Source organism: Tribolium madens, unplaced genomic scaffold (assembly GCF_015345945.1).
Source record: "Tribolium madens isolate multiple individuals breed KSU strain unplaced genomic scaffold, Tmad_KSU_1.1 Scaffold_19;HRSCAF=116;Tcas5.2_LG9, whole genome shotgun sequence".
Lineage (NCBI taxonomy): Eukaryota > Metazoa > Arthropoda > Insecta > Coleoptera > Tenebrionidae > Tribolium > Tribolium madens.
In genome coordinates this window covers 11821878-11834202 of record NW_025400983.1, presented here as the reverse complement: position 1 = coordinate 11834202, position 12325 = coordinate 11821878, and the positions used below count along the sequence as shown (strand labels likewise).

The 12325-nt window shown below is 32.3% G+C and overlaps 1 protein-coding gene across 1 annotated transcript in view; it reads left to right on the top strand.

The window, feature by feature from the left end:
- Window positions 1-12325, top strand: part of LOC123015926 (protein Skeletor, isoforms B/C) — a 34866-nt gene that overhangs the window by 6736 nt on the left and 15805 nt on the right. The window contains exon 2 of the mRNA XM_044416011.1: window positions 5227-5455. Within this exon, the coding sequence (XP_044271946.1) occupies window positions 5227-5455 (229 nt within the window). The remainder of the gene's footprint in view (window positions 1-5226; window positions 5456-12325) is intronic.

The following is a 12325-nucleotide window of genomic DNA, read 5'->3' as shown; positions in this document are numbered from 1 at the left end:
CCGGAAGTTGGTCTCAACTTTCTTATTTTAAATGGAAAGCTATGTGTTTTACTCCATTTTTGGATTAATCGGGTTATTTTAAGGGAGTTTTCTCATTAGCTTTCCTTAAACCTAAATTTAGCCGTTTTTGAAATACTTGGAGTTTTTCAAAAATTTTTGGATCTGCACCACCTTACACTTTAAAAATCGGTAACTCTGCTATTTTTTTAAATTTTGAATTCATTTTTTGGCGTTTGAAAGAGAAAGTTTAGATTTTTTTCCGGTATTTTCAAATTTAAAAAAAAAATTAACAAACCATAAAATTTTAAGGTTACTTTTGTAATAATTCAATTACCCATAACTCAATTTTTCCAAATGAAATACCCCAATTTTTATTTTACTAAATGGAAGAGAATTTAATTCTGCATCGATCTGTATTAATATTCCCTATATCTAAATTTAATAATTTTTAAGTTATGGTGACTTTTAAGACTGCCGAAAATCTATTACTAGTTACATCCGTTTTCGTATAGTTTGCTATGGAAATCAAAAATATCAAAATTGTTTCTCAATAAACGTCGACAGTGACTTATTATTTGATAAATAGTGCCAAAATATGGAGACTCAAAGCTACTCAAACTTAGATTTAATTAATTTATTTTGTATTTATGGAGAGTGTAACAAAATTATGATGTCGTTCATTAAGTAAAAATAAATTTTTCTCACTTGTTAGCTTTAAATAATGATCGCATGGTAGAACCTATCAATAATAATTAAGTTTGTATAACTTTGATTTTTCATATTTTGGCACTATTTGTCAAATAGTAATTTACTGTTGACGTTTGTTTAGAGAAAATTTTGATATTTTTGATTTCCATAGCAAACTATGTGAAAACGACTGTGGCTAGTAATAAATTTTCTGTAGTCTTAACAAAAAGTCCATAACTTGAAAATTATTAAATTTAGGTATAGGAAATGTTAATACCGATCAATGCACAATTAAATTCTCTTCTATTTAGTAAAATAAAAATTGGGGTATTTCATTTGAAAAAATTGAGTGATGAGTATTTGAATTATTACAAAAGTAACCTTAAAATTTTGGTATATGTTTTTTTCCATAATTTGAAAACACCAGAAAAAGGATATAAGCTTTCTTTTTCAAACGCCAAAAAACGAATTCAAAATCCTAAAAAATGGCAGAGTTACCGATTTTTAAAGTGTAATGTGCGGATCCAAAAATTTTTGAAAAAATCCAAATACAAGTATATCAAAAACGACTAAATTTAGATATAGGGAAGGCTAATGAAAACGCCCTTAAAATAACCCGATTGATCCAAAAACACTGTAAAAAATATACCTTTCCATTAAAATAAGAAAGTTGAGACCAACTTCCGGTATAACCAGAAGCGCCGCCATCTTAAAAATATTTTCATTTAGGAGGACTTAATGGTTTATGGCTATGTACCAATTTTCAAATAAATACTATTATTTCAACTCCCAATCCTCCTAATGTGGGGTTTAGACGGAACACACTGTATGGTGCGTCAAAATTGAGCAAAATTGACAGGACTAATGAAATAAAAATATTGAGTCTTAATCTTTTTTGATAACTTACGTACTTAAGCCTTGCTTCTTATTATTAATAAATATTTCTTTCTATGTCTTTACTAAAGCTTTGAGTCATCTGTTTTGATGAACACTTTTCCATAAGGTAGTTCTGTTTTTCTCGACGGAAATTCAGGAAAAGTTAGAACATGTGAAAATAATACCTATGGGTTTTTCTATAAACAATTATTAGGTATTCAATAATGCTTCCTTACCAGAGATGAATGACACCAAAATTTGAAATTTGTTCTCATTTTTTCTCCTAATGTATGAGCTCCAAATTTTGCAAGCACACTGGATGAGTGATGATTTTTATTTTCTACCAATTTCGGCGTAATTGGTATATGGAGTGAAATTTTTTTAAGGAGTCACACATCCTTTTGTTCAAAAGTTTTTTTTGTGTTACGCCACTGGTTAAATTCGAAGTTTTTTTGTAACTAACTAATTCAATACTTAAATTTTGTTTACTCAAAATGTGCTTGCAAAATTTGTAGTTTCTTCCGTTTAGGAATTACTAAGAAACGATGACAACAAATTTCAAATTATGGCGCCATTTATCTCTGATAAACCAGCAAAAAGCCCATCCTATATTATTAATTTTAAATTTTAAATCTGCCCGAATTCCGAAAGTATTGATCGTAGCTACTTGTTTAGTATCGGCGGAAAGCAATTTTAATTTTCGTAAATTGCACAAACTTGAATTATAATACACTGATTAAGTATTTTCTGTAAAATTTATTCATCTCTGTTTTAAAAGAGGACTTTTATATAGCGAAAACAAATGCCAAATCCCTATTTATGCATTTCCGAATCACCAGCCATCCTCTAAATCCCAAATTGTAGCAAACGCAATAACGTTCAAATCTGCACCACAAATATTATTTGGGGCGTTTTTCTATCCCGGCGTAATTATCGGTCATTTCTGAAGTAGTTTGGCGGATGCGCCGGGTGAATTTCTCGCTGCCTGTTGCTGGTGCGCCAATAAATTGTTGTATGGTAGTGCGGCTAAATGCGGGATTAGAGAGCAATTTGTGAGGGTGATTGTTTGAGACGGAGGAGTCCAGGGTGGACTAGAGCACACATTACGAGATTAACAGCGAGCATGCTATAGTCCTGAAACCATCACTATCGATCCTTTACCGAATTCTTATCGCATTCGCACATGAACTACTTGATTACAGCAGTTCGATTCGAGTGCAGAGAGTAATATACGTCGGGATAACTTTACTTTTATTTTTTAGTATAGATTTTTTCTCTTGAGATGTTTTCAATGTAAGGTTAAGAGTGTCTTGAGCGTTCTCAGGATGAAATGTATTCGAGTACATGACGTAGAGACGTCAATTGAGGGAATAATAGACAGCAGAGTAGACACCCGGTCAAATAGAAGCAGACATGAAGGCTTTTAACGTTTTTACAGGGGAAATCCGGTGATATTCATAGAAACCGTTTACAATGCGTGGATTTCGAGATTTTCGAGTTATGGCTGTCGATGAAAGACGCTGTATTTGCGGAAGTTATATGGCAAAGCACTGCGTTGTGCGTATTTCTGAAAATACAAATTTTGCTACCCAATAGAAAATGATGCACAAGTACAAACGTGAACGATACAAACGGGTATTAAAGATTGTTAATACGGGGTGATGTTTGTAGAGCCTATATTAGAAACTTTTCAACTTTCAATAGTTTGAAATTTTATATGTAACCAAATTGACCATTCTCAACTGAACTAAATTATTTTCAAAATGGCAACTTTGAAATCTTAAATGGATTTTTATTGCATTTTTGAAGTTGCTTTTTCAAACCGAGGCACCTAGATGCTGTCATAGACAGCCTATGACAGTATCTAGTACCTTAAGTCAAACGTATTCAAGTTGTTGGTATAGTCTAGATAATAATAGAATAGTGACAGAAAAGTAACTATAATCGCTTTCATATTAATGTGCATCGAAGTAGTAGTTGAAAGTGAGCATTTTAAGGTGGCAACCATGCGAAAATTCAACCAATCCCAACCTCAATCTTCCCTAAAAATTATTTTCTCAAATAAATGTGTATGTACCCCAGTCTTTGAGGTAGCAAAAATAATTAAAATTTACAACATATCTAATATGGCGGAAAACATAAAGATTTTTGTCATTATTGATGTGATTAAATTTGTTCTGAATGACATTAATGACACTTTTTGTGTGAATCGGCCTCTAATTTAAAGAAGCATGTAGACTTCTACAACCTACTTGATGCACATTAATATGAAAGAGAGTAAAAAGAGGTTGACGACATCCTCCGCCCAGAAAGTAGTACCTTTCGTAGGAAAGTACATTTTAGTGGAAATGCCTTGAAAAAAAGTATTAATGAGCAGCTTGATTATTGTGTTTTGGCGCTGGGGCCTAAAAAGTTAATAATTTGAATGTTAGTAGATGTATCTTAACCTCCAAAAATTGTAATGAAAATATTTGCCGCGTAGTTGTGGAATGTGTTGGTAACATCATTCACGATATTCTCCATGGCACAGTTTTCCGTATTTTAAAACTATGACAATAAAAAAGTGGCAAAATTCTGTCAAAACACTGTCCGCGTAGGAATAACCGGACGTATCGTGATACGAACCTAACATGTTTTAAATTATTGCATTTTACATAGCGTTTCTTGTACTTTTCTTGTTATAGATTTTTTCACCAAGATGTCAAGAAAGTAAAATCTATCAGTTTGCAAAGTATAGTTACTTATCTGCCAAAGTTTTTGACATATATCAATTTTTTTGTCAAAATTTTTATTTGCAGGTGTCTATTTAAAAAATCACAGCTCTTGAACCCTTTGCAATAAGTAAATTATTTTTTTTTGCTTTGGATAACTCAATGTTTGAGGAATTTTGTAAAGTAAATATCGTCAACTCCCAAATTTCAAAACTAATATGATTTTTGGAAAATGGTTTTCAAAAAACAGCTCAGTTTATAATTCATTTTCAGCTTTAGTCTCAAAATTAGCACTTTTTTAACCACTTTCTCAAATAATTTATATTCTTGTCAATTTCTTGCAAAAATTTAGGAGTACGTGTGCAAAAAATTGGAAAATTATTTTTCCAACAGAAATAAATAGAGTCAAAGTGCAAACTCTCATAACTTTGAAATTTTTATAGATAGATTTTTTTCTTGTTGTCTAGGGCATCGCCCGATGATACTGTTTCAGAAAGGTGCGCGACTTTCTGGACATTATACAAATAATCCGTGTTTTAGATGTGGGAGTAGAAAAAAAACATTACATTGGAACTGAATTACGTTACTAGCAACTGTTTTAAGTTTTTCCACTGACTTAAAATCGATCACACATTCCTTTTGTGAGTTATTTATTACTATATTAGTTGCAATCAGCGTTTCCATCTGCCGATAACGAGAATAGTCGGTCAGTAATAACGGCCAAAAATGTGACAACACGAAGCTATAAACCTCACCCCCGTATCGCGACTAAGGGGGAATCAGTAGACTGCGAGGTCTCTAACTCAATATATTATATGGATTTTTATTGGGTTGTACGGAGGGTGTCGGCAATAATGATCATTGTAACCGGCAAATTGATTCAGTTACGCCGGTTATGGACGAAAAACAAGTGAAGTGAAGGTGTTCAAAAAATGTTTTTTTTTCGTTACAGGATTAGGTGGCAGACACCCTGAACCTTACTACGGCCGGCTCATAGGACCTTTACAGGAGTTCGCCCATGGAATAAAAGGAACCGTTTATGCCGTGGACGAAAGCACGATTTTTATAAAGGGATTCTCGTATGATGGAACAGGACCTGATGCGTTTTTCTGGATTGGAAACTCGCCAAGACCCAGTCCGGAAGGCATTATTATTCCGTATCCGGAGAATTATGCAGGAAGGTGAGCGGTATTTCGTTTTTGACAAATTTATTACCACCACAGTGCAAGTTTCAAGAAATTGAAATTGTTTTGAATTTAAAGATTTTTTAAAATACTGTTAACGTTGTTTTTATAAAGTATTATGTTGACGTAATAAAGAAGTAGATTCTTTAGTTTCATGTTTTCTGACTCAGTATTGAAATAATAATATGAATGTATCCGACTTTCCAAATTTTCAAAAATTCTTAAAAAATTGAGAAATTAAGACAGAAGGTGCTGTGAAGCAGATTTTAGAAATTGTGTTGGGTTGCTAATATTTTTAAGGCACTTTTTTAAGACAAACAAACGATAATCCTAAAACTCTGCTTTAGTACCTATATTGTGAAACTGATAGCAAAGAAACGTCTTTAAATGTTATCATATCGTTTATGAGAAACTAAATTGTGTCAATAATAGCGTATCTACTTGTCTCTTCTCATTCGCATTGAATTCTCGTCTGACTTCTACATGAAAGCCATCGTCAAAGAAAATTTACACTTTATTAAATTCCCTAACGTTTTTCCAATATGGCACACTCCGATAAATTTTCCTAGCAAGAAACCAAACATTCATTTCCAACGTCCAATTATAGATAAATCGTAAAGTAAAGTGTTTTCTGAAATTTCGTCCGGAAAACCGTGAATGCAAGGTCTTCCCACCCGAATCAGATCCTTTGTAACGTCGTATACTCACTTAGCAGTTAATAAAGATGTTGAGCTGACTTCATCACAATTACAGCCGCTCCTGATACATGTTCTCTCCTTTTTCGGCACCGAACACCCCAACGATACTCCCTTCTCTGTTTATCCCCGTGACTGCGGGGCATTTTCCCCCTTTGAAGCTCAATATTCCCAAGTTGCCATGTCATCAGTTACCAGTCTGTTGTGGGATGATTGTATGGGATGTTTCAAACTTTCAATATCATTTATTACGTCATGAATTTAATCTTACTTAATGACGGCCACCCCCACGCAATATAGCAAAAACTCGACGAACAAAAACACATCGATTCTTGAAAATACAAAAAAAATTGGCAATTGTGATTTTTGCAGTTTTATACCGTCAAGATACAAAATCAAGTGAATTTTGTTAATAGCAACCTTTCCGAAAAAGAACATTTTTCTCTGAACTCAGCAGTTTCATTACAACACTCACGCCTCATTTCTGATACGATTAAGGTGGCGTTAATTTGATTGGTGTTACCATGATTTAACTAAGGTTTAAATTTATTTGACCGTTAAATAATTATGTTTCCAGAAATTGGTCCTCAAACAGTCAAACATTAAATTTAAGAAATAAACAAACATTTAGAGAACTATGGTATGATGAGCAACTATACCCTTTCATAATGAAGAAATTAAAAAGATATAAAAAATTAAGAAATGTGCCTATTAGAAAATTCCGTGCATTCATCTAAATTATTTTGATGTATGATTCTCAAATTGGCTGTTTGACGTTTTTTTTTTGAAAATTTTATACAGGGTGCGCCAGAATTCGCGCCTTAGAAAAAAAAGTAAGGCAAGATACCAGGAACATGAAAAAAATGATAAAAAAATCTATCTATAAAAATTTCGAAGTTTTCAGAGTTTAAATTTAGAACTTTGACTATTTATTTCTGTTGGAAAAATAACTTTCCAAGTTTTTTTGCTACAGGGTATTAGACGAGGAAACAAGGAAACTGTATCCTAAATTTTAACTGTTAACTATTTGTGGCTTTTATTGGTAAAATTTTTATAGCTTTACTAAATAATTATAAAAAAAACATATACAAGATCATCAGTATCAGACATAAAAAAATGTCAAATGACATAAAAGTCAAAATTCTTTAACAGATACTTACTTAAAATTTTTCTCTGGCGCGCGAATTCTGACACCCTTTATAGTGTGCCCAACCTAAAAAATTTTTTTTGGCAGTATACAGGGTTTTTGTGGATTGCGAGCAAATATTTTAACCACTAAGACAATTTGTTATGAAAAGTCAAATTGAAGACTAAACAAATTCCGTATCCAAATTTTATTTTTGCAATTTTCCCCCTATGATTTTCACGAGCCGTTCAGTGTGTCTGTCCTTGTTAGTTGGAAGTAAAAATAATGAAAATAAATTGCATTGAATGTTGACCGTGAAAGTTTTTATACAGAAAAAAGGAAACTTTTTGTCTAAAAAAATTATCACCTGTTAACACGTGTCAGTTTAGTTAGTCGTTAATGCACTTTCGGGTAAATTGTGCACATCGATTTGAAATCAAATTGTCAATCAAGTCATTATGGCCAACTCTCAAACGCCAAATTAACTACATCACTTCCAAGACCGATTTTCACTAAATGTTTGGGTAGCGACGATTGAAGATCACATATTACCTCAACGTTTAACTAGTGCCGTTTATCTGGATTTTTTGGAAAATGTGTTGTCCGATCTGGAGCTCCATCAGATTATGCCAAAATCATCACCAATGGATTGAACAATCATTTTCCCTAGAGATGGATTGGTCGCCAATGATCACCGCGTTCACCAGATTTAAATACTTGTGTTTTTTTGGGGGTTCACATTATACAATTAGTGAATTAGTGTACGCAGCTCAAATTTATACCTTCGAAGGACTGTGTGTGCGAACGCAAGCTTCTCTAGCCCGAAGAGTACAAGAAGTGTGAATTGCCAACGAATGACCACATTTCGAGCAATTTTTTATAATAGCAAGTATTGACCCAGTAACATTGACACTGATCTAGCCTAATGTAGCGATAATTTTTTTGTCTTTACGCTGTTTACGTTCCAAAGTTTTTTCTTGTGAATGATTGTAAACATCGTATTAAGACATAGACGGGGACGGGTTTTCAGTCTCAATTTATTTTTAATTTTAACTCAGAAATGATGTGCTTTCGACAAAAGTTGGAATAACGAAAGTTCTTTCTTTTGACGAGTCCTATTAGTGGTTAAAATATTTGCTCGCAATCCTCAAACACCCTGTATGTTTCCCCTTCTTTTTCTTTGCGGAAAATGCGTTTCGGCAATTGCCCCAATAATAATAATAATAATATCTCCATCCGCTTGATAATTTTAATGGTGGGTGTATCTATCCCCCACGGGGTGGCTTAGGGCCTGGGGCCGGCCGCCTGCGCTTACACTATATTTAATCAAAGGGAAAGGGGAAGATGAATGACTATGATAGTCCTCATTTACATTTAAATGGACACAATGGTTTACCGGCGTTGTAGACTTCTGTTTGGAATCTGATTTCCTCAATTGAGACGTGTACATTACACACAAGCCCTATTTATTTCTGACACATCCGATTTAATAACCGGCAATTAATTAAAGTCGAGTTCTGACAGCCAATCGTCGAAAAATCGTACTGAAATTATTGCTTGTCTTCGTACTAGTTTTATTCTCTCAGAGTAAATAAAATAAACATCGAATCGTTTAGGGAGGATTTGCAAACCGTATAAAAATCTATTCCCTCGACGGAGTTCTTTACAAAAAGCCCTTTGGAGTTATCATAGCAACGAGGTTTGTGTGCTCTTCTTCCTTTCCCCTTTTTCGTACATAAGTCCGTCTTCCTCTCATTAAACAGCTTACCGCTATCATCGCTAACGTTCTAAGCCGATTATGATGTAGCTATGACAACGCATCATGTAGACCTTGCAGAGACGGGAGGCTTTTTTTTACTTACTTTATAAATATTTGACAGATTTTTACAATTTGAACTAAAGAAAAAAGAGACAAGTTTTTTGTATTCTTAAATCACCAATACACAAAAATATCTATTTTTTAACAGTTTACTTGTGTTGCCCATTTGAATAAATTCAAACTTAGGCTAGGTATAGTTTTATAGGTAAAGTGTATCTCAATGACTTTTCTTTCGTTTCTTACTTTGCAAGATCTAAACATGCTCATGGAGAAGTGATGTAGCTTGTGAAACAAGGGACTAATACCAAAAATCTTTTATAGGTTCTTGAACTCTCATCTGAAATACACTTTTTTGCAACAAACCATACAGTCCTAAAGCCAATAAGGCCTAAGTTACAACCAAAAATTTTGCAATCGACAGCGTATGAGTTGAACAATTTTTTTTGTTGACACCGCTGAAAAATTAATTGAATCCCTAGCGCTCTCTTCTAACTCCCATATCCGACAAAAAAATTAGTTTTCCTACGACCATATACGAAACTAGATCATAACGCACAATTACATATGCGCGAAAATTGGCAATATCGTACGAGATCGAAAACCTATGCGATTTGTTTTCGCACTGTGTGTTAGAAATCTAACGCACAATTCACACTCGAATGTTTTGTATTTTATTTAACGTATTTTTTTTTTGTATCCATTATAAAAAATAAATCGTTATTCAACGTATTGTTGTATCCATTATAAAAAATAAATCGTTATGAAAAAAAAATGTGTTCGTAAGAAAAAAAATATTTATGGTCGTAGGAAAAATAGTGTACAAAACTTGCAGGAAAGTGTCTAACGCACTCGCGGTATTGCCTGCACTCGGCTAACGCCTCGTGCGCAACTTTCCCGCTAGTGCGTTATTTATTACTTTCCGTGCTCGTTATGTCATATACTATAACCATAATAAGAATGCACAACATTTGATCAGGTAAGAGATTGTTTTAATAAAACAAGTCATTCAAAAAGTAAAGAAATATGTGGCCTTAGTTTCAAATATGTTATTACAAGTATCAAGAACCAATTTGTAGTACCAATTACTAAATCAATCAATTGCACATAATGTATTTTCATCAAACTGTTTAAGTGATTAAGAGCATAAATCTAATGTTACTTATAACGTGTGGGTTAACACGGGCGCCTTTTTTCATCATACTCTATAATAATGTAATGATAATGACCCATATTTCTATAATATTATTCATGAAGGCGTTGGAAAGCTAAATTTGACTTGAAATTTGTCATTATACGAATTTTTGACATTTATTGTACACCACCAAAAATTCGGTAAATTAGTAAAAATATTTAGAAAGCAATTTACTTGCAATGGAATCGTCCTTAAAAATGCAAAATAGAAAAAGGTTTTTCAAATACAAAAAATAATTCATTATTAGTTTATTTTGTCAACATTTTTTTACTTTTACACAAGATAATTCAAAAATGTGAGATCAAGTCTTGTATGCTGATAGAAGACTTTCAGCTAAGCATAAAAATGAGGCATATTTTTTTCAGGCTTCTGAGAATAAAAAACTGACAATTTGAATATTATCATGAAGGCACCTTATTTCTTTATTTCCTTTGTTTCCGATGTTTTTACATTTAATTTATTGTTGAATTTGCTAGTTTGTTAAATGTTTTGTACACCATAAGACACAAATTGGTGATTTTTTCAACCTAAAGTTCCAACTTTAATTTTTTTTGTCGTGGATGTCCTATCATCCAAGAGATGACCTGAAACATTTGAATCATCCTGTATACTATAAGAAAAGACATTTAGATTTGTAACTAATAGTAAAGGATGTCACCAACGACTTTCTCCTTTGCGAGTAGTTAATGCTTTGGATAATCAATAATATGTAAGACTATTTTCTATTTCCCTTTAAAGCAAATGAATCTTTTGTTTTCCCTTTAGTCACATTGAAAGTCTGTAAATACCAAAAAATAAAAAAATAAAAATCTCCTACTAAAACAATTTTAATTTAGATAAGCATATCTAATCTTCTATTTATATAATACAAAGGACGTTAAAACATTTAGAAACCTTTTGTACAAAAAGTGTTATAAACAAATGCACTTTCTGTAAATGCTATCCTGTAAAAGAAAATCAGCTTATAACATATTTTGCATTTTTTTATTTTAAAAAATTTGTTAAAAAATTCTAACCAAATTTTAATAAAGGAATATCTACGTAGGTATACATACGTAATTTTTGTCTATGACAAGCTGTAAAATACCATTTTATTTGAAGAAGATCGCTATATTCTTAATACAAAAAAATAGTAGATTATGTTATTAGGAGTAAAAGTGATTGTTTATGTGGCGAAGATAAACGTTCATTTTGCCGGACGGATTGAGGCAAATGGATTCAGCTGAGCCACATAAACTCACTTTTACTCTAAATAACATATACTATTTTATCCGCAAACGATTCAGATGGGGAGAAAAAAGGAACACACCAATAATCAAGTAAATCTCCTCAATAAACAGGACGTTTTCCAATAAAATCATAACAAACGTCACGCATCAGTTTCGGAATTTATGTTGAGATTTTGGAAGTGTTGACTGATTTAACTGGTGAATACGTGGTGTAGTTTATAGTGCAAAATGTCGAATGCTGATAATTTACCTTGTACCTCTCCAGAAAATGCTGAGAAAACGAAAGAGACAAGAAAGAAACAACAGTGGAAATTTGTCAAAGTAAGTGTCAAGTAAAAGTGAAAACGCCTAGGCGTAAAAACAGTGTTTTTAACTCCATGTCTGCGAAGTAAAACTTTTACCTGTGTCATTTAGTCATAAAAGTGTCATCTAATTCTGATATAAAAATGAAACTTCCTGCTTTAATTACATAGAATAAAAATAATAATATAAGAACATACTATTGTATTCATTCACTTACTCGTATAACATACCTAATTAGAACATAACAAATACATCGAAATCTTTAATTCTGGAAATTCACTGTTTACGTTCAAGAGTCAAATTAAGAACTTGGTTTTGAATAATTAGCTTTGCTCAACTGAGTTAGCTAATTGATGTTGAAAATAAATTTAAAAGAATTTATTTCTGTTCAATTTTCTTCATTTCTTCTGAAAAAAAAATTTCTTGTTTTTTGTGTTTCTTTCATTAGTTTTTAGTTATTAAGTATTTTCCGAAGTTATTTTTATGTAAATTTTATATTATTT